Source organism: Artibeus jamaicensis, unplaced genomic scaffold (genome assembly GCF_021234435.1).
Source record: "Artibeus jamaicensis isolate MK-2021 breed Jamaican fruit bat unplaced genomic scaffold, CSHL_Jam_final contig_332, whole genome shotgun sequence".
NCBI lineage: Eukaryota > Metazoa > Chordata > Mammalia > Chiroptera > Phyllostomidae > Artibeus > Artibeus jamaicensis.
The window spans coordinates 8,931,203-8,955,509 of NW_026521788.1; the positions used below are offsets into that span (position 1 = coordinate 8,931,203).

Here is a 24,307-nt window from a genome sequence, read left to right on the forward strand (position 1 = left end):
TTCTCTGCACAGACCTATGTGTATTTAATAAGGCACAGTTTGCCTCTATTGAAATGAGGCTTTGTTATTAATAAAATGTTTGCTGCTCTCAGAAATAAAACATGAAGTTGCAAAAATATCTGTAAGCCAGTGAATGATCTCTATTTTGAATACTGATTTAAATTCAGACTAAAATAGCTAAGAAAAAATTAAATTATTAACTATATTAATCAAACAGAAATTCCTAAGAATGGAAAAACATCTTCTTGATTTAGGCTCCAAGTCTTAGTCTGAGTATATGAGTTAAAAAGAACCATTTACACATTGCTTGACTCTTAAATATTTTAATTTTAATTGCACACAGAAGCAATAAAAATGTTTTCCTTATGAAACATAATTTTTGCCATCACATTACATATGAAGAGTTATGTATTATAATCTATACTGTGATTAAGAATGGCTAATCACACATCATTGTCATCAGTTCAACAAATCGATTTTGGGGTCAATGAAAGAAAATTGCCTCAATGTATTTGGTTTTAGAAATGTGTTAATAAAACTCCCTAACTATTTTAATATTGCATTTTCAAGCAGAGTTGTTTTCTACAATTGAATTATTTTCTTGGACAGGTACATTTTTACTATATTAAAAATGTATTTATTTCAACTATGTGTTTAAATTAGATGTCTAAACTGTTTAAGACAAAAAATATCATAATATATTATAGTATCTGTTTTCATAAAGTAGTCTCTAATTTTTAAAGTAAGAAAGTATGACTAGAGAGCATTACACTAAGTGAAATAAGCCAGGCAGTAAAAGATAAATATCCTATGATCTCACCTATAAATGGCACCTAATGAACAAAACAAACAAGGAAGAAAAATATAACCAGAGACATTGAAATAAAGAACAAACTGGCAATAACCAGAGGGGATGGGGGAGGGAGATAATGGGGGAAAGACGGGGAAAGGTCATCAAGGAAGGTATATAAAGGACCCATGGACACAGACAACTTGGGGGGAGATTGAATGTGGGAGGCAGGGGTGGGTAGGACAGGGGAGAGTAATGGGAGGGAAATGGGCACAACTGTAATTTAACAATAAAAAAATAAAAGTAAAAAAATTTCCTGAGTATATATTGATAAAAAAATTAGAAAGTAAGAAAGTATGAATAGAATTTTTAAAACCGTGGCTATGTACAGGGTTTGGCAAAAGTAAATATATAGTTGTGAGTACATAGAACACAGTTTATTCTCATGTTGTTTATTAATTATTGTATTATAGTTATAAACCTACTTTTGTTCACTACTGTACTTATAGTATAAATGCAAGGTTTTGAATATACCTGAGATTTTAAACTGAAAAAATGACATGTGATATATTGCAATGTTGTTATCCAAGTTATATGAGGAACGCTTTTATCACAAGTAAAGAAAACAGTCATCAGAGTTATTTGTCCCAAACTTTCTAGTTCCTGTTTGAACTAGAAAAGCCAAGAAAATGAAATGTATTATAAGTTGTACCCTTAAGTAAAGCCATAAAATGAAATCAATAGCATTTGAGTTGCTTTATCACCAGTTTAAGTTTTATCTTAATTGTTCTTTTATTCCTGATTGAAAGGCTCTCTATTGAATCAAAACACAATGACATTATTTATAAAAAGCTATGAGTGTTCTTCTGCATTTAAAGATAACTCAGAGAAACAGACAACAGGATGGGGATAAGCAGAGGGAAAGGGAGGGCTGGGGGAGGTGGGTGTGGGCCAAGGGGAGATAAATGCAGACAAAAAGAGTCCTAGCTTTAGGTGGCGAGTGCATGATGCCTGTGCAGATGATGTTTTACTCAGTTGTATGCTTGAAACCTGTGTGTTTTATGAACCAATGTCATCCCAATACAATACATTTGATAGAATTGTAAAAAGATCATTATAATTTTACCATAAAAGAAAAAAACTGCACTTCAATTGCAGCATGCTATAAATCAAACTGAGCTATAAAATTGCATATTATTGCTGTCGTTCTATATAAAAATAGAATGTGGATGACGTGTGGCAGTAATTTTGATATGAGTTTTTGTGGAGTTCTCAACACAGATTTTTTGATGCTTCTTTGGGATTAATAGCATTCTCTTCTAAACCCTGGAGAGACTGAGTTGGTCTGGGAAGAGAGAACATAGGAAAAAAAGGGGCTCGTAGTTTTGAAATAATGTATTAGAAATATTAATGCATTCACATTTTCCTCTCATTCATAAAATGAAGATAATTTTTTACTAAAAATAATAGTCAGATAGGAGCCGAAAAAAATACGAATACCTGGCAGAGTGGGAAGAGCAGGAAAGAAAGAAAAACTGGAAAACGCAGAACTGGAGGACCAGAGAGTTTGTGGTGAAGGCGGGCTGAGAAATCAACGCTTTCCAGTTGTGTTGGAGGAAGAGAAATCCTCCAACGATTTTCAGAGTCTCTATAACATCAAACAGTGGGAGGCCACTCTTAAGGATATTTCTGTGATTAAAACAGTTTGTTGGCTCCATCTGTTGTAATGACTACATAAATCACTGCGATGAAGAGGGGACAGGTTTGCTGTGGTACAGGGATTATGGGTGGTACGTGTCCTGCATGTCTGCATACTCTTAGCCCGGTATTCACATCGCCTCCTGATCTGGCCTTAACTTTCCAGGCTCACTCACTCATTGGACTAAATCTTCATCGCATGTATTGCTGTGTTATGTATTTTAGACTATTGAGATATATCAATAAATACAGACAAATAAAACACAATTTATCCTCATGTAGCTAAAATTCACTATAAATGTTTTGACTACAATCTGCTTTCCAGTCACACTGAAGTGGTATGCTTAATATGGACATACAGGATATAATCATAAAAGTATTTTTTCTCTTCTGTTATGCTTCCTATAATGTTAATTTGAGGCTATCTTTTTTCTCATGTTGAGTGACAGCTCAAGAAATCCTATGACTTTTTAAAAATATGGTTCTAGTTAATAGAAAGTACTCTGATCATAATATGTTTTAATAATAAACTATTATTAGTTTAATATATTAATTAATACTTTAAATTTCATTTAATAATAAAACCTTTTCTCCCTTTCCAGTCAAAATGTATTTTTGGAAACTCTCCTGTTTTTAGAAAAGTGGTTGTAAAAGAATTCTTTTTGTCTATTAAACACCTTCTCACCTATTTACTGGCATCTGTGTTTTTTTAGCCCTCTGACTGCCATCATCTGGTGTTGGTGATTGAGGAAGAAGAAAGATTGATAAGGCAGTCAGGAAAGTTGCAACTTAAATAGTACCACTGTGAAATAATTGAACACTCATTGGGTCAGACGCAGGTTTAAAACAGACATTGTCAATAAGTGAACACTTTCAGCATCAGCGTGCTCTCCTGCAATAACTTGATTTTGGCAGTGCGTGTCATTGATTCAATTGTCACATCAGTAGAACTTCAGCTGTCCATCTCCAGCTTTTGCTTTTTGCATTCTCATCACTGTTCCAGATGACCCTACTAAACAGGATCTACAAACATTAGCATTCTCATGTGTCCAAAGTCTGGACCTTGGCTTACACTCGCAAGCTATTTGCCTGTGTAATTCTATGAGTGCGGGCTTATCTTAATGCAGCTGTAATTCCCCCCCTTTGCTCCAATCATCATAAGGGCTCTTCAGTTGTATAGTTTACCCTCAGGACAGGTCTCATACATTAACCCACTGTGCCCCTTCAAACACAGGAACACAGTAGTCTAACTTTAGTTGCCAACATTCCATTGGAGATAGAATATATATTCCCACAACACTCTTTTTCTGGGAATGGGCATGTTGTGAAACAGAATCCAAATAAAACCTTATGACTTTTTCCCCACAGGACTATTTCACACAAAATCATTTCTAAACCTATATACTTGACCTTTTTTTTATTCTCTTTGAGAGTGAGAGTTTTTGGAATGGTTTGTTGTGCTGTGCGTGCTTATTTTAAATAGCTTTGATAATCTCTATTTGTAATTTTAGGTCTACCGTATCACGGTGCTTTGGTTTAAACTTCTAATTTAATACTTCATCATTTCTAATATTGCTTCCTGTGTTTGAAACTGTCCTTTCAAAACTTTCCCATTCATTCTTACAAATACAGCTCAAAGGCCAGCCCATTTGGAAAGTCTCCTCTGATCCATCACTCATGTGTTGGCTGTCACTCTTCTGCACCAGACTGAAGCATGTACCACCCCCAGCCTTCTCTGCAGGTCCTGAACCACTCAGTGCTTGGTGATGTGCTAGGCCTAGTGTATGTTGAATAGAAAACAATAACATAAAAGACATATCATGCTATTGGGGAATATTTTATCCTCACTGCTTTTATTTTAGTGCTGCTGTCAAGAGCTGGTAGACCATAACTAGTTCACCTTTCTCTCTATGTTTATTTATTCATTCTTGGGAAAATTTGCTCTTTAAAAATGTTTTCTGTTAATTTGAATTATTTTATTCATAATTCATTCATTTGATCTTTCATTTATTATATTACCCACTACTTCCAAAAGTGATTAATTCAGTTAAGAGATAAAAACCAGTAGTTAAGAAAGGGAAAACATGTCTGTAGGAAATCTATATAAAATAAATTTAAAGCACTCAATTGAAAACTTGATCTTAGCTTAGTAACAGCGAACACAGTGTGAAAATCAGAGATGACAAAGCTCCCAAATTCATCAACTATGAGATAATTTCACTGTATAAACAAATATTTCAAATGTCCTTGGATTCAAATATGTATTTAAGGATTTGAGGAATTTGATTTAAGTGATGATGTACTATTTATTTGCATCTCGTAAAATCCTCGCTCATTACAAACAGACTGAGACAGCCAGTTTGTCATGAGGCAGGGTACCTTGGGCCCTTTTCACTTCTGTATAACTGGTGTGGTGCCCTGACCTTTTTCTACCTGGGACACAGGTCTGTTCATGCAGCTGGCAGTTGTGAAAAGTGAGATAATGTTTGCAGAAATGCCTCACATAGTGCACCAATGTACCCCACCCCTCTTTATTTCTTTCTGTAAAAGTGGCGGTCTCTACGTCCTGAGGTCTTCCATGCTACGCTCCAGGTGTGTGCAGGTTGTCCCCGGTCCTACACTCTGCCTGAAAGTCTGGACAGTTGTGCCATTATGCTCAGTGCTGTGCTGATATTCCTGATAATACTAGTGTTGTGAATAATAAGGTCTTTTTTCATCAGACCCAGAAATCTTTTGTGTTTTACCAAAATTCATGGACCTTTAGTGGGCTAAAGAGATTTTTATGGAAGTTATCTTGCACCTAGATATTCTCCTCATTATCAAATTTACTTAATATTGTAGCATTAAACCAAAAACTAACAAATAATATCTACAGTGTTGTAGGTTAACGTCCAAATCACACAAACAAAATCTCTGTAATATCCGCAAATGTGATGACAACTGCTCATAAGGAAGTTCAGGGAAGAAAAATAGGGGTTTCTACGGGTCGCGAGGGCTTGTGAACCTCCAAGTCAGTCACACTCACTCAACTGAAAAGTTACGAAGCTAATATGAAAACGTTAAGGAGCAAACGCTGAGAGTGCAATAGAAGATGACCAGGACAGACACAACAGAGGCAAAAAAAAGGAAACTTCTCCAATTAAAGTGGAAATATTAAAAAAAGCAGCAAGCGGAGTTCTAAAAGCAAAATGATACTTTTTAACATTTTATGAAAATAAGTAAAGCAGGAATTCTAGAGCTGTAAATTAGAAAAGCTACCCTACCCCACCTTAGGTTTTTAAGAGTATAGCAAAACTAATTTTATTTAAACATGAAGGATAGTAAAGAACCATAGTTAGAGCTACTAAGTAAAAAGAGAATAGCAAGCCAATAATGGCTCTAAAAAAAGAAGGTATTTTTTTATATATGAAAACTGTACCTTTAGTATTTTGAAATGAGCTAAATAATTTATGAAGAGAAGCTATGAAAGAAAAACACCCACCAGAATTAGAAAAACTCATAAATAAAAAAATAGTTTAAATGAAATTAATAAAGATATTAAAGAGATTAGGCTGAAGGTGATATGAAAGAAGATTGATCACTTACAGGAGTCTCCAATGATGAAAAACAAACTAATAAAAAAGATAAAGTAATGAAATCTAAAATTTAAGAAAACTTTCCTGAAATAAGACTTGAATGGATGTACTATAAAATGCAGAAAATTGCTCAAAAGAACCAACATAGAGATATAGTAAATAAAACTATTGGACTTTACAGAGAAAGTGTAAATTCTTTTAATATTCAAATTAAAACCAACACCAATTTGAAATAAAAACAAATTTGTTTTATTTCACCTTTTGACAGTAATGGGTCTTGGAAGAGAAAAAAATGGAGTAAAATATTTAAGTAAAAAAAAAAACAATACATGAGTCAAGGCTTTTATTTGTAGCCAAACTCATGTTTAATTGAGGGCCTCAGATAAACTTCAAATAATGCATACAGACATAGGAAATGGTGATCCTACCAGCCTTCTCTGCAGAGCTTACTAGAGAACAAGCTACAGACAACTGTATGACTATTAGCATTAATAAGGGTAAAACAATGTTATGTCATATCAGATGTGTGAGGAATGGAAAAGATAAAGCCAAAGCATTGCTCATGGTAAGAAATATACCAACAGCAGTCCCACGAAGAGGAGGCTAAGTGTATTATATTATGTAAGCATTAGAACAAGGTCAGCAAACTACAGCCTCTCGGTCAGTCCAGCTGACAGCCTATTTTAGGGGTGACATTTTATCAAAGGGCAGTCACAGCTGTTTGTTGCCCTACTGGAGTACAGCCCACCCCTGTTACATAGTGTCTCTTTCTCCTCCTAAACTACAATGGCAGAATTGTGAATTTTCAACAGCGGCCAGATGACCTATAAAACCAAAAATATTTAACTCAGTAGTCACATTTGGACAGTGAAAGTGAAGCAACTTATTATTGTGAAATCCAGTGAATAAAAGGAAAGAAATGTACTTTCCTTTTTCCTGCCTTTACTACAGAAGCAGAGCCTTGAGGTACCCAGATACTAGACATGGAGAATTTTCTCTGTATAGGAATATTTTGGCTAATAAATGCAGATGAGACGAAGGAACAGATCAATAAATAGGAAATGACTATGAGAGGCTGCTACTATCACGAAAGGAGAGGAGAGCCAAAGGGACTTGGTGTGTGTAAGAAATAGGTGTTAAGAAATAGTGAACACAGGAGTTACCTCTTATCTGCAGGCTCACTTTTTGAGATTTCAGTAACCCATGCCAACTACAATTTGAAATATTACGTACAAAGTTCCAGGAACAATTCATAACTACTTTAACTGCATGTCTGAGTAGTATGATGAAATCCCTAGGTCTCATTCCATCCCACCAATGCCTGAATCACCCCTTTGTCCAGTGTCCCCACACTGTGTACACTGTGCCCACAATCACTCAGCCATCCGAGTTAGCAGATCCATTGTTGTGGTACTGCAGGGCTTGCATCTGAGCCACCCTTGTTTTACTTTCTAATGGCCCCCAGACACTGATGGCACAAGAGTACTGATGGTGGCAATAGGATATACCAAAGAGAAGCTGTAAAGTGCTTCTTTCAAGTGAGAATGTAAAAGTTTCAGCTTAAGGAAAAAAAAAATCACATGTGGGGCTTGCTATAACACATGGTATAAAACAAACCTTCTATCAGTGAAATTGTGCAGAAAGAAAAACACTCTTGTTAGTTTTGTTTTTGCACCTCAAACTGCAAAAGTCAGGGCCATTGTATATGATAAGTGCTTGGTTAAGGTGGAGGGGCCCTGAGTGTGTGCGTGGGAGGCATGAACAGAAAGCGTGTTCCAAATGACAGTGACATCTTATGCCAAGAAGCACTGAGCCCATGAGCCTCCTGGCACAAGAGATTCCCTGAAATGAGTGACCACATTCACGTAACTTTTATTAGTGTATTGATAGAATTATTCTATTTTATTACTAGTTATTGTTGTTAATTTTTACTGTGGCTAATATACAAATTAAACTTTCTTGTAGGTATATACGTATAGAAAAAATCACAGTACATACAAGGTTTAGTGCTGTCCAGAGGTTTAAGAAACCCCTGGGGGCTTCATGTGTATCTCCTGAGGATAAGGGGGACTAGCGTGTCATGTGTCACTGTATTACCTATAATTTATTCCTAAAAGAAACAGACCAACAAAAAATACACACACAAAAAAATCCTGAATCTAACCAGGACTCCAGATGTAACTACCAAGTTTTAGAAAATAAGTGAAACAGAGAAAAATATGAAATGATTCACTGAAAATAGTCATCAAAACTCAGACTTCAGAAATCTGTTTTTTAACAAATAAATATTATTATATAATATTATGGTGAATAAAAATGAGTGACACTGGTGAAGCCTATAAATTAAAATGGACTCACAAGACATTCAACCAATTGCAGTGTATACATCTCATTTAGAATCTGACAGGAATAAAATTTTAATATGAATATCAGCTGCATATTTGTTGATACTGGGGACTTTTGGTAATTGAGGGGAGCAATAATGACACTGTGAAAAGTTTTAAGGGTACTTATCTTTAAGAGGTACATATTGGAATATTTACAGCCGACTTATTATGTTTCTGCCCTGTTTCAAGGTAATAGAGTGAGAGCAATTGGTAGTTGATTACAGTGAGGTTCATTATAACAGTCTCTTAAACTTTCTTTATGTTTGAAGTGTTCAATACTAAAAGATTAAAATGTTTTATTATCTTTCTTTTTTTTTAATTTTATTTAGTTATTTTTCAAGTACAGTTTTTTTGTCTATTTCTCCCATCCCAGCCCCCCCCTGCCCTGTGCTCCCTACCCTCCCTCCCATTTCTCCTCCCCCAGTCCTCATCCCTGTATCTTTCATACTTGTTTCCCAAAATCCCTCCCCCTTTTTCCCCTTAAATTCCCTTCCCTCTCCCCTCTGGTCATTGCTCACTTGTTCTCTATTTCAGTGTCTGTTTTTATTCTGTTTGCTTGTTTGTTTTGTTGTCTAGCCTCCTGTTAAAGGTGAGATCATATGGTATTTGTCTTTCAATGTCTGGCCTATTTCACTCAGCATAATGCTTTCCAGCATGGCTAAAGAAAACAGTACTAAATTAAAAAGACAACCAACTGTATGGGAAAATATATTTGCCAATGATACCTCAGACAAAGGTTTAATCTCCAAAATATACAAAGAACTTACACGACTCCACTTTAAGAAGACACCCAACCCAATTAAAAAATGGGAAAAGGACTTGAATAGACACTTCTCCAAGGAGGACATACAGAATATCCAGAGACACATGAAGAGATGCTCAATATCGCTAGCTATCAGAGAGATGCAAATTAAAATCACAATGAGATACCACTTTACACCAGTCAGGATGGCTATCATAAACAAAGCAACGAACAACAAATGTTGGAGAGGTTGTGGGGAAAAGGGATCTTTAGTTCACTGTTGGTGGGATTGCAGACTGGTACAACCATTATGGAAAACAGTATGGAATTTTCTCAGAAAAATAAAAATCGACCTGCCTTTTGACCCAGCAATTCCACTGTTAGGATTATATCCCAAGAATCCTAAAACATCAATTTCAAAGAACCTATGCACCACTATGTTCATAGCAGCACAATTTACAATAGCCAAGAGTTGGAAGCAACCTAGGTGCCCGTCAGCAAATGAATGGATCAAAAAATTGTGGTACATATACACAATGGAATTCTATGCAGCAGAGAGAAAGAAGGAGCTACTAAGATTAAAATGTTTTAAATATGAATTTTGGAAACGAGTTCTAAAATTTTTCTATTTAATTATTAATTTGCATTTAAATACTAAATCCAGTTATACATAGTTGTAAAACTTAACCTTGAAAATAACTTCATTAGCAACTTTTTGATAAAGAAATCACAATAAAATATTTCTTTAATGAATTCAATTTAGTCTGTTTATTATCACTATTCATTTGATAAGTGGTAGAGCTAAAGACCATAGGGCAGCTAATTCTGAAGAAGGGATGAATTTTTAAACAAGTAATTAATTAACCTTAATTTACATAATGATCTTATTTGCATAGGAAATGGCTAGGAATGCATTAAAAGTCATTAATAAGTGAAATGTGTTAGAAATACATGAGTTTGTACTTTACACTCAGGAGGCATATGTAGTCATAAACTGTTAATAACAATATTCAAGAATCAGGCATTAAACAAAGATTTAGCTTTTAGGCTTCATGCATTTCTAAGAAGATAACTTATGAACTTGATACTTGGTCTTACCTCTACATGCCTACTGGGGCACATACACACACGTATGTGCATTAGGTAAACTATTATTAGCCTTACCTAAATTTCTATTCAAATTACAGTAATGAGAGCTAGTTGTATTGTATTCACGTACGAGAACTAAGTGTAACTATTCCTAGAAATCAGAGCTATTACTTGAGGAATGCCAAGTTCTACAACCTAGTTACCAACATTTTCTTTCTACACCTAATTGCTCATTTGTTTAAAAAAAAGTGGACAAGTACAATTTTCAACGTACTTTCACACTTATTTTTATTTAGAGTAACATAGGTTACACTAAGTAATTTAGACCTGCCCTAACATTTCTACTCCAGGTTTGTCAGTTAGATTTATAGTTTGAAGCACACCACAATATTTTGTAAAAATATAATGATCTGCAGTTTAAAGAATTTAAAAACTCCAAGAACTGGTCTTCTATTTTTAAACAATTTAATTCTGCAAGTGATGTATATTCATTAGATAACTTAATCCTTTTAATTCCACAGACATCCTGTGTATAATCTGGTGTTTTAGATGATTTGGTTGTACCTGTATAGCCCTTGACACGAGATCAGTAAGTGAGGTTTGAAGTCAATGAAAGGAGTGCTTTACTTTTTCGTGATCATCAATTGCTGAACTAAGAAAGGAAATTCTGTAATACATCTTTTGACTTTTATTCCCATCTTGCTCTCTTTCTCTTCTAACACCTGGGCTCCAACTCTCTGACATTCATTCTGTAAGTGTGTGTAGCTCTACTCTGGCTCACATGCTCTTCTCTTTTTACCTCTTTCCCCTTAACAAAACGCTGATGGAGTGTCAGGATGTCTGGAAACAGCCCCAGAGCACCAGGCGGATGTTTCACGTCCTGTTTTCCTTTTCCGAGACTTCATTCCACTAATGGATAAATTAAGTGTGGCTCTCCTGGGTCTTCTAGATTTTAAACAAAGTTGATGTGACTGTAAAAAAAGTGATCGGTTGCTAACATGCAAAGGAATTTTTACTTCAGTGAATAGACAAGAATAGCATTTATCCATTATTGGTAACATCTCTCCAAGTCTGTGCTGGCCCCCTTCACAAATGGGTTTTACTTGCTTCTCTGTGTGGGTAAACTACATGAAACTGAAAGGCTGAAGACAAATTTTGGAGTCAAAAGATGTAAGCCTAAATCTTCAACTTTTCATTTACTGACAAACATTATTTTTAGAAAAATTACGTTATCTTTCTTTAGCATGTCTTTGTAAAATGAAGCTAATAATTCTTATCTCTTAGAAATTAGATAAAATTATTTTCTCCTAATGCAACATATAAATTATGATAAATGTTAGTCATTAATATTAAGATGTGTTTTCCTGAACCCTAAAAAAATGTAAGTGCCAGAAGCCACACAACTCAGGGGATGTCTCGTGGTAATGCAATCATTAACAGTATACTACATACAAGAGGGTTACCCAGACCCTCACAGTGGTTTGAGAATAATGTTTATTATCTAACAGATGATGATGGTATTTTGCAACATTGTACACAGAAGTTGAGAATAGCATGTTATTGCCTTGGCAGTTCAGGAGTATGAAATCACTCCGTAATTGTCATGTATTTGAAATTAAAATAAATAGGCTAACACCTCTGAGGATTAATGATCTTTGTGCATTCTTAACTGAGAACTTTTAGACATGGATTTCATAAAAATTAAGCAAAATTCAGTCATGATGGTGGCATAAGTAAATATGTAATTCAGAACTTCCCCAAAACGCATCAAAATTATAACTAAATTACAGAACAACTGCCATTCAGATCACCTGAAATCTAGCTGAACAGAAGTCCTACCACTAAAAATATAATGAAGAAGCCAGGTTAAGACTGGTAGCAGGGGCAGGGATGTGGAAAGAGGTGTTCACACATGTGTGCATGGTGGTTAAAAACCAGGAGGGGTATCTCAGCAGTGGAGGTCCCCCCTGAGGAGTGAGAGATCCATGCCCCATATCAGAATCCCAGGCCAGGGTTCTAGGGCTGGGAAGAGAAGTTTGCATAACTTCTGGCTGTGGAAACCAGCAGGGACGGTGGCTGAGTGAGATGGAGGGCTTTGGAGTCACAGGCTGCATACTTGTACTTAATTGAACTCCCTCTCTCTGAGCTCCAGCACTGGGGCAGTTGCTTAAAAGGCACCATGGACATACAGGAACTGAACTGTCTGCTGTCAGAGCAAGAGTTAGAGGGACAGCTTTCTCCCAGACAGAAGTTCTGAGCCCTCCTTCAACAGAGCCTGGCAGGCAGGTGGAGACCATATCGGAGTTTCCGTCAACCTGGCTAACACTGTTTGCCCTGCCCAGTTGATTTCCAGAGATCCCACCCCACGGAATTTGCAGGCCAACCCAAGCCATTTCTAGTGGCTTTTTCATGCAACTGGCCTCATGCCTCATGCTTCAGATTTTCTAAAATCTCTCTAACAGGCAGCAACTAGCCTCTGTGTACCACATACCTCTTGCTAAAGTGGCCTCGGGCCCATCACTCGTTGGAGGCAGTCTTGATTTATAGGTTGGCCTCCCCTGAGTACCTCCTACCAAATGGTAGCCACCTGCAGGCTACTCTGTAGCTCATGCAGAGAGGACCCGGGCAGGCTGACCTTGCACCTCCAGGGAAGCTCCAAAGCCAGTGCATCTGGTGTACAGCTTCAGACCAGGCCAGACTACAATCCAACCACATGCACAAGGGACACAATAAAGGGGTGGATTTGGTGGGCACCAAAAACCCACTGAAGCAAGTCCTGTTCCATGGAGTTAGTCTCTGCACAGCAGCTCCCATGCTATAGTCACAGCTGGTCCTCATACTAGACTGACTTGGCAATCAATTGCTCCCACTGACATGTGGACAACAATCAAAATTCAATTACAACAGGATAGTGCAGACAGACCACACAGAAGATGCACCAAAGCACCCAGGTCAGGTGACCACAGAGGTAGCACCCATGATCCCTACAGGACACCTACTACATAAGGCCACTCTACCAAATCCAGAAGGTGTAGCAGCTCTGACTAATACATAGAAACAAACGCAGGGAAGTAGCCAAAATGAGGAGACAAAGAAACAAGTCTATAATAAAAGAATAGGAGAAAGTTCCAGAAAAAGAACTAAGTAAAATGAAGGCAAGGAAACTACTAGATACAGAGTTAAAAACAATAGTTATAAGCATGCTCAAGGAACTCAGTGATAACAACAGCAGCATAAAGAAGGACATGGAAACCATAAAAGAGATTGAGTCAGAAATGAAGGATGCACTAAATGAAATGTAGAATAAATTACAGGGAATCAAGAGTAGAGTAAATACAGCAGAGAACCAAATCATCTATTTGGAATGTGGAAAACTCTCAATCAGAACAGCAAAAAGAAAAAAAAAATAATCCAAAAATGAGGACAGATAAGCAGCCTCTGGGACAACTTCAAGCATACCAATATTTGCATCAAGATAAAAGCAGTTAGTTACCTATAAGGGAGCTCCCATAAAACTGCCAACTGATTTCTCAAAAGAAACTCTATAGGCCAGAAGAGACTGGCATAAAATTGAGTGTTGAAAAGCAAGGACCTACAACCATGATGAATCTACCTAGCAAAGATGTCATTTAAAGTCAAAGGACAGATAAAGAATTTCCCAGAAAAGAAAAAGCTAAAAGAGTTAATCACCAACAAACCAGTGTAGCAAGAAATATTAAAGTGTCTTCATGAAGAATAAAAGAAAAAGCTAAAACTAAAAACATGAATAATAAAATGGCAATAAATATGTATCAACAATTATTTTAAATTCAAACAGGTTAAGAATCCAATCAAAAGACATATGATGACTGAATAGAAAACAAAACAAGATCGTCACATATGCTGTCTGCAACAGACAAACTTCGAATTGAAAAACATCCACACACTGAAAGTAAAGTGATGAACAGAAGATATTCATGAAAATGGAAACAAAACCACGCAGCAAAAAGATTAAGGTAGCAATACTTAAACCACACAAAATAGACTTTAAAACAAAAGTTATAACGAGACAAAGAAAGACCATACAGCAACTCTACTTCTGGGTATTTATTCACAGAAAACCAAAGCACTAAATTGAAAAGACGTATTCACCCATATGTTTATTGTAGCATTATTGACAACAGCCATGATATAGAAGCAACCTAAGTCTCCATAAATAGATGAATGGATAAATGAGTGGCACACATATATGATGGAATATGATTCAGCCATAAAAAGAAGGACACTTTGCCAACTGCTACAATACACATGGACCTAGGGGTATTGTGCTGAGTGAACTAAGTCAGAAAAAGACAGACGGCAGATGATGCCGCTTATGTGTGTAATCTAAAAAAACAAAATAGACAAGTAGAACAGAAACAGACTCATACAGAGAACATTTTGACTTTTGCCAGATAGAAGAGAGATTGGGGCATGGGTGAAAAAGATGAAGGGACTGAGAAGTACAAATCTGTAATTACAGACTAGTCATGGGGATGTAAAGTATAGCACAGAGAATATAGTCAACTATATATGCTTCAGATGGGTACTTGAATTATTGAGGTGATCGCTTCACAAGTTAGAGAAATGCCTAATTATGGGGATGTACACCTGAAACTAATGTAATATTGCATGTCAGCTATAATTTAAAAATCAAAAAGAATTTAAATGAGCAGAAACACCATATAGTTATTTTAAATAACATAACTTACTTTTTGAAGGGACTCGGAGGTTGGCGAGGACCACTTCCAGGGAATCGGCTTGGACTCGCAGTACGTAGCTCGTCCTTGTTTCATAGTCCAGAGGGGAGTTCACGTAGATAACACCCGTGACGTTATTAATTCCAAACTTGTCTAGAATTAAAACACAATTGCTTGGTCATTTTCTTCACACTACCAGAAAAAATAGTTTTCTTTAAAAGCCACTGTGATTTCAAAAACATATGCTTATAGTAGCAGGCCAACCCAAGCTGTTGGCCTAATGCATAAAAGAGATAAGTAATACATAAAAGAGATAAGTAATAAATAAAAGAGATAAGAAGTTGGCTTCTGGAAAATGGTTCAGCTCTGTGGAAACTTTGTTCCAGTAATTGTCAAAGTCCATGTTCCTCTAATTGTATGCCTTTAAATTCTAAGGGTTTTTTTTTTTCTTTCTTTCTGAAATTCTCCTGGGAATGATTGTTTCTGTGATCAATTACATTGGGGAGTATTGAATACTATACAATATACTGTAGTATATTGTATACTATACCCCTCCTACTAGATTCAGATGGTCTTCTACCATACTAAAAACATTCAGAAATTCTGTTTTAAAGAAATCCATTGAATTTCGTTTAAGCATTTTATAATCTTATTAAATTATTATACTTTTTATGATTTAATGCATCTTATTATCCTATAGATTTAATGTTCTGCTAAAAACACCTAAGGAGAAACCAGATAATTTAATATGTTGGTTATTTTGAAAATATGGTTTATTATTCTAAATGGCTTAAAATACTTTGCTCTGATGTCCATTTGCTAAATGAATTTGCTCATTTAATATATGAGTGAAGGGCAGGGCACTTTGCTAAACTGTAAAATATTCCACCTCTTGCACTCATGTAATATTTTTCTCTTTAGTTTTCTGAATAGCATTTATTACTATCTAAATACTACATATTTATCAGCTGATTAGTTTTTATTATCTCTTATTGATGATTAATAAATATTTGTCAAATAAAGTAAATATATGTTAAATAAATAAATAATAAAAATAGTCGTCATAGGGGAAAGAAGGTAGTGGAGCTCCTTTGCTGTCTTCGAGGAGGAGTATTGACTGAAGTACAGAAACATACAGCAGGACAGAACAAGAAATCATGGCTCCAGTAAGATGCTGAAGTTCAAGGAAAAAGGAAGTTTAGTAATAGTATTTAAGGAGGAGGCGTAAGAGCACAGGGAAACAAAGAACAAAGCAGTAAGTATGATGTTGAGCGCTTGCTTCAGGGCCAGTGATTCCTTGTAATGGTTGACTGTTGAAATGCTTGAAAACAGCCTGTACACTTTCCATGAAAACAGCATTAATATTAATTCATTTATCGCATATTTACTATTCATGCATTTATTAAATACATTAACTATGTTGACTACCAGGCCATCTGGTTCTTCAAAAGGAAAAACAGAGAACAACTAAGCTATGGATATTGGTGAACCAAAAAATGGGTGATAAAGACTGAGCTATGGACTTATTCCTAGAGGCTCACAAACCATTCTAATTCTTAGTGAAATACAATGAGTAGACAATACTTAAATTATTTACTTAAAATTGTTAATTGTACATCTAACCCAACTGTTTGAGGATTCAATCCTGCAATATGTATGCCTTTTATCATGGATGTGCCTCTTTGGCCATTCACAATAATCTGCAATTCTACAATTTATTCAGGATTAGCTAATGTGTGATATGGAGTATGGGTTGATGATGGCAAAGGGGTAACGTAATAATTATAACTGAAAGCTGAAAGTATCACATTATTTTTTTTTAATTTTACTTTTTTGAAAGATTTTATTTATTTTTATTTTTAGAGAGAGGGGAAAGCAGGGAGAAAGAGAAGGAAGAGAAACATCAATGTGTGGTTGCCTCACATTCTCCCCCTACTGGGGACCTGGCCTGCAACTCAGGCATGGGCCTTGACTGGGAATAAAAACAGCAACCCTTTGGTTCCCAGGCCAACACTCAGTCCACTGGTCCACAACTGCCAGGGCATCACACATTAACTGTGAAGAAATCTCATTAATATACCCTTAAGCAAGAAAGAGGAGAAGGCTTCCAGAATTAGTATTTCCTGAGGCAGGGGGACTTTTTGTTAATATAGCTGACTTTTTAAATTGGAATTGTTTTTTTTTAATATAAACAGTTATTCAATCTGAAATTAATTACAAATCCAAGTTGATCGCTCTTTGTTGAAAATACAGACTAAACATCTACTCACCCTCTTCATTTCCAGCAACAATGGAATACACGATACTCTGATTGACGGCCGCAGCAGAAATGACACCAACCATAGTTCCTCTGGTTGCAAGTTCACTTACTGGAGGGGGCCTGCAGGTTCAGGGAGAATGAACTTTTCAGTACCCATTTTGCCAGGATGGAGTTTTGAATTGAATAAATAGTATGTGTTAGTTTGTGTGTGTGTATTTATTTGAATAATACTATTTTCTGAAATTAATGAGAAAGCACTTCATTGACTCCATCCTTAAAAAAATTGGTTAAAAATCATAAAAATGCTCTTTTAAAATTATCATGCTGCTATTATTTTATTTTTTTAAGATGGAACATTACTATTACTTTAGTATTGCCAAATATCATACAAAATTCTTTTCACCTGTCTCTAAAACACCTTTTGGACTGAAACCAATAAACAGATTTAATTTGCTCCCTTAACTGTTAAAGTAATATGTTGATATTGTGTCATTGATGTTATTATATTTAGGTAAATGGCTTTCAGCTGTCAGTTATGTAGTCCTTATTCTTGTTAGATTGTAAAGCTCTAACAGTACAGAAAGTATCTGAATTAAGGGAATCACAGAATTTACATTTTGTTTGAATTCACTTATTTTGCTCAACTCTAGCCACACTAGCTCCTTGGTACTATGATATTTACTTAATTGCAAAACTATATTTCCACAATTATCTAATCCTCCTATAATTCTCAAAACTTCAAACTTATTATGTAATATTTGTCACTCTAATTAGTCTATTATAACTTTGTTTCCATATATTAATATAAATAACTTCACTGTTATAATTAACATATATTCATATGATCCAGCTCTAACAGATTTAGAAAATTATTGAATACATATTTTTAACAATGTCTCCAAATGGTTTTGTAGTTGAATCAATATGTCTAACTCTTCTGATTTTTAATAAGATTTAATAGCTTTTCTCAAACTGGTAAGATACATCCCACTGCTGTTTTCTTCATACAATCTTTCTTTCATTACTTAAACTTTTAATATCACCCCTCATTTTTATTCCCATTTTCACAGTTTTTCCTAACCTAGATTACATAGTGCTATTATGTTGGACTTTCATTGAAGTCTTTTATAACAAATACTGATATACAAATATAGTCTGAAAAACTAATTACATATAACTCTTCAGGATTATCTTGTCCAAATTGCTATGCTCTTTAGCACTATAATCCATATACTTGTTTAGCTCAGTACCTCAATGTAACTAACAGTGATATATTTTATAAACGCTCCAGCACCTAATGGTGGTACATATATTCATTGCATGATCAATAAATATTCCTTTCTTAATTTTATCTTCCTGCATCTTTTCTCTCTTCCTTGTTAATAGCATCTAAGGTTTGCTTTGGATAAGCACACCTCCACCATTCTCCACCAGTCTAAGTGGTTTGGGTGGGACTGACCAATCATAGAATATGTATGTAGATAAACCTGTATGTACATAAACCCTTAGCTCTTTCTGGCCAATGAGAACACTTATCCTGTTCGCTCACTGTTTATGTGTGGTAAATGTCTTTCAAAGCCAATAAAAATTATGCCCAGGCTAAGATTTATTTATTTATTTATTTATGGCTAAAATTTTAATGTTTATTCTCTATAAGGAGGTTCTTGTTGATCATGATATCAGCACAAATGAAATAACTTGGGATTTGAAGACAGAATCCCTACCCTTAGACTAATATTCTAAATGCTTCTATACTTAAAGCCAAGTAAACTTCATTTCAGTTATGGAAAAAATAAATTTTCTTTAATGTTAAAAGTGATATTTCTATCACTTTTAATCAAAGAGTCCCAACTAATTTAAGAAAAACATGTTTAGATTAGAAAAAGGATACATTTGTCTAGGTAGACAATTCTTAAGTAAGATACCTGAGAAACAGAATCGTATTTTATAAGCAACTTATTTAATCACTGTTACAGTGTTAGTTTGGTAAAATAAGAATGACTTTGTTAACTGAACCAACAATAGTAGTCTATTGATAGTAGATAGTAATCTGTGATAGTAGTCTACCATAAAAAGCAAGGCTTTTACAAAAGTGACAATAGGTTGGCTTTGATTATGAATATATTGTTGTATGATATTTTGGATTATAAAGAAACATTAAGACAATTTGCTATTTGTCACTTTGCTTAGTGGTTGACATTGATAATTATGAAATAAAACATGAAAAGGGTTAAAATCAGATGGTTATGGAAACACACTAGTTTCTTAAAAAGTCTCCAATAATCTCCCAGTTTTGGTATTTCTGCCCTTGAGTATTTCTCTCCTCTCTCATGAGGGGCAGAGTGTGACTTCTTTTTTTCTATAGAAATTGGTAAAGTAGGTGTGATGTCACCTCAGTGAGTATGTATGATTCACTCTTGTTATAGACCCCATCTCCTCTGCCAGATTTATGAAATAATTGGACATATGGAATTGTCCCCATGACAAGATACTGAAGGTGTTGTTTGACCAATGTTCAGTGAAGAACTGAGGCCCTCAGTCCAACATCTCACAGGTAACTGAATTCTACCAACAACCACAGGGACCTGGAAGTGTACCCCTCCCTGGTCAAGTCACAGATGAGACCACAGCCCTGGCCAACACCTTGATTCAAAATTGTGCAAGACTATGAAACAGAGAACATAGGTGACCAGTTTCTGAGACACAGAAACTTTCAGATATTACATGTATGGTTTTAACTTGTTTGTTTTAATATTGTTATGCTGCAATAGGTAGCTAACGTACATGGCTTGAATATTAAGAGCAATGAGTTGTTAACTTATGACAGATCAAATTACATATAACTTAAATCTGATGTAAGAAAACATGGTAGTCACATTCTAAAATAATTTTTATAAGCTAAATTACTTCTTGTGGAATTAGACATTACTTAAATTGTTTACTTATTTTTCTTGTTACTACATAAGAGCTAAATTTTGCACTTTCCACAATTAGTTTATTGATCCTTATAAAATACAGAAATATAAAGTCTGAAGCTAATGTACCACTGGCTTTAACATTAGAAAAAATGCCATGTGTTATGTCACACTTTAAAAAGTATTTATGTGTGTTTTTGTACAATATAGATGAAAATGGTTAATATTGGAAAAATTAACTGGCATAATTTAAGAAAGAATTTAAATGCGATGCATATCAGTACAAGCATTTAAAATTTATTTGTTAATAAATGTTTAAAATATATTTATTTCTAGGGAAAATATCTCATTAACCCTTGTCTAATTTAATTTTCCCAACACACTTTCTTCTACCAGAATCAACACATACCATAAAAATGCAAATTTTAAAAAAGATTTTATTTATTTATTTAAATAAAGAGATTTATTTAAATAAAGAGAGAAGGGAAGGGAGAAAGAAAGGAGAGGAAAGAAACATCAATGTGTGGTTGCCTCTCACGCATCTACTATTGGGGACGCAGCCCACAACCCAGGCATGTGCCCTGACTAGGAATCAAACCAGCGACCCTTTGGTTCACAGGCTGGCACTCAATCCACTGAGCCACACCAGCCAGGGCCAAAAATGCAATTTTTTAGGCTAAAATTAAATAACCCCCTATGATAATGAGCATTGCATTATAAAATTTCAGTTCTTGTCTATTTACTGCCAAACAGAATCCATTTTATTTTTTTATGCCCTGGAAGGTACCACAGCATGATTGGAGCAAATTACATATTCCCAGTGGAGTCACATATAATTTAAATACAAAATGAAGCAGTTGGTGTAAATCAAGAACATAAAATCAGATGATGGGATAGAAAGATAACAAAATTGAGTTAGGGAGCTGAGCATAAATTAATAGGGAAGGGGGTGAAGGTAAAAAATTTGTCACACTGTATGCTCTACTTAATAAGGGTAACTAGTACAAGAGTGCAAATCCAATGGGATTTTAAAGTGGAAAAGTAAATTCTAAATGTTATGTGCACTCTATACATTTTAAAGCTTTGGCAACCAATGAAAATTTATTTATTAAAATATCATCTGACTTGGTTTGTTTGATCTATAGATGATCTATGAGCTGACAGTTTGTGATTTTTAGAGTAAACTCTCTCAAAGGTAGCTTCCGGTTCTGTCATTCTGAGTCTGATATAGTGTGATTTATTATTCCCTCTTTTCTTTCTGTTGAGTACACTAAAAAATTATTGATTAAGTTTAGAAACCAAGAATTCTGGCCAAAGAATTGCTCACAGAGACTTTTTTAAAACAAAGCTTTCTCCTGCTATTAATTCATAAAGTTGAAATTCTTCTATTTTATCATAAACAAACACACCATCAACTCTCTTCCAGTCAACTTTGTAACACTTAATTCAAAACAAATAGTTGTTGAGTGTCTATAATTCAAGAATTCTACTTTTTAAAGCTATATTTACTGCTGATATAATTATTTTCACAATAAAAGAGGCACTTAAAACAGACAAGACTCAATAATGGACCCAGATGAAGGTTAAGAATCAAGAGATTAACTGAATCCCCATTGTTCAGAAAAAGACTGCTAAGAGTAGGCTAAAGAAAACAAATATACCTTCAACAAACATGGAGTCTGAACACTGGAGAGACAGATTTTTAAGTTTAATTTCATTTAATTTAAATAATTAAATTTATTGGGGTTGCATTGGAGTTGCATAAAATCATATGGGTTTCAAGTGTACAATTATTTAATACACCATCTGATATTGTAGTGTGTGTTTACCACCCAAAGTCAAATTTCCTTCTATCACCATATACTTGACCCCCTTTATCCTTCACCACCTCCCACTCCCTTTCTCTTAGGTAATCACCAAACTGTTGTCTGTGTCTATGAGTTTTTGTTTGTTTGTTTGTTCATTTGTTACTTTTAGTTTTTATCTCACATATTAGTGAAATCATATGGTCCTTAACTTTTTATGTCTTATTTCTCTTAGCATGATATCCTCAAGGCCCATCCATGTTGTCTCCAATGGCAGTATTTCATCTTGTTTTATGGCTGAGTAGTATTCCATTGTATGTGTGTACATCTTCTTTATCCAATCATCCACTGAGTGACACATTAGTTGTTTTAAAAACACCTACGGGAGGGACATTCACCAGAGGTTTGACCTGTGTTGATTTGATGTCCAGGTTCCTGACATATTCCTGATGGCATCACCAACTCCTGTAATTCCCTCACTTACAAACTTGGGCTTTACTGGTCATTTTAAACAAAACCCACAGACTTTAGCTGAAATTTTAAATCAACTAAATTTATACTTAAACAGAGACTAAATAATAATTCAATTGAAAAAAGCCTACTTTGAGAGATATCAAATATAAATTTTACTTGTGTATTATTTTACTATATTTGCATTACCCTCACCTCTCCTCATTTTTTCATGTAAAATAGCTGCATATTTTTAAAAAGTAATGAACTTTGTTTTTTAAAGTAGTTTTAGGTTTTCAGAGAAATTAAGCAGAAAATATGGAGCTCCATAGGCAACCCTCCACCACATTTCTCCTATAATTCATATTTTGCGTTAGTGTCGTCCATTTGTTGCAACTGATAAGCCAGTATCACTACATTATTAACTAAAGTCCACAGTTTACTTCAGGTGTCATTCTTTGTACAGTATATGGCTATGGCTTTCGATATATTCATCATTAGAGTATCACACACAGTAGTTTCACTGACCAATACTATCTCCTGCTCTTCACTTACTCATCCTTTCCTCCCCCTGAACTTGCCACCATTGATATTTTTACTGCTCATATACTTTTGCCTTTGCTACAATATAATATAGATTCAATAATACACTCTGCAGTCTTTTTAGACTGGATTCTTAGCAATATATATTTAAACTTCCTCCATGTCATTTTTGGCTTTGTACTTTTTATTGCTATAGCATATAACACTCTAAGGATATCCCATAAACAAATACATTTTAGTAAGAAGAAAATTGATTAAATTAACCCCAAAATCTCTTGTTTAAATAAATCTTTGCAGGTAAAATGAGAGCCAGTAAATTTAACAGCTACAGAATTTATATGCAAAATATTTAGGATACATTTTCCTATGGATGTATAAGCTAATTCTTAGATATCTCTTTAACTTTTCAAATTGATTCTTTTTTGAAAATGTAGACTACAATAAATCTCTCTCAATTAAATCCTCCTTAACATCTTTGCCATTTGAATAATGACTATTCTAAAATAACAAAATTTTAGTTTCTAAATGGTAAGCCCAGTTTTTACAGTACAAATATAGATGAAACAGTTATTCCACAATTTAAAATCTACTTTTATTGTTGGGTTCAAGAAGCAACAATAAAAATAAATGTTACATGTGCCACATAAAACTCCTAATTATTTTAAATGCCATGCAGTTTAGGATATAAAAGTGTTTGTAGATAGACACTAACTATAAAATTACATTGGGATTCAATCTAGCTCTATTGTTTTTTTTCTACTGAGAAACAAATTAAATTTATTCTGACATGTTTGGCTTCAATATATTTGCAAATCAGTACCAATTAAGAAACTGTTTTTGTAACTACTATGAGGGAATTTAATGAAAATGAGAAGGGAAAAGACACCCACTGGAACTTTGATTATTTATAACTATGAAGTAATTTCATCAGAGTCATCCAATTTTATATATTTAACCAAGAAAAACAGTTTTAAAAAGACACAGATCAAGAGGGAGACACCAAATCACCCAGACATCTATGTGTGGATTGCAGATGAGAATTTTAAATTAATAGAGGACCAAATGGTTAGACATTGTTTTCATTTGTTTGTTTGATCCCTTTCCCAAAGAGTGCTTACTGCTCTTAGGAGCACACTTCACTTTGCTATTACGAGCATACTTTGTTTTACTCTTGTTATGAGATTCTTGAAGTGTCCTCATCTTCAGCACAAGAAAACTGAAGCCCTGAATCTTAAAACTCCTTCTCAAGTCCACACTATTTGGAAGCTAAATGTGCAGTCCAGGGTGTCTATGTTTGTTTTATTATTGTTTGCAAGGACAGAGTTTAACTAATCT

At 34.7% G+C, this 24,307-nt stretch overlaps 1 protein-coding gene across 1 annotated transcript in view; it reads right to left on the reverse strand.

Annotated features, from left to right (window-relative positions):
* The window catches only part of PCDH15 (protocadherin related 15), a 789,434-nt gene that overhangs the window by 120,243 nt on the left and 644,884 nt on the right, over positions 1-24,307 (reverse strand). Inside the window, exons 24-25 of the mRNA XM_053663991.1 lie at positions 17,270-17,379; positions 15,012-15,152 (exon numbers count right to left, since the gene is read on the reverse strand). Of these exons, the coding sequence (XP_053519966.1) occupies positions 15,012-15,152; positions 17,270-17,379 (251 nt within the window). The remainder of the gene's footprint in view (positions 1-15,011; positions 15,153-17,269; positions 17,380-24,307) is intronic.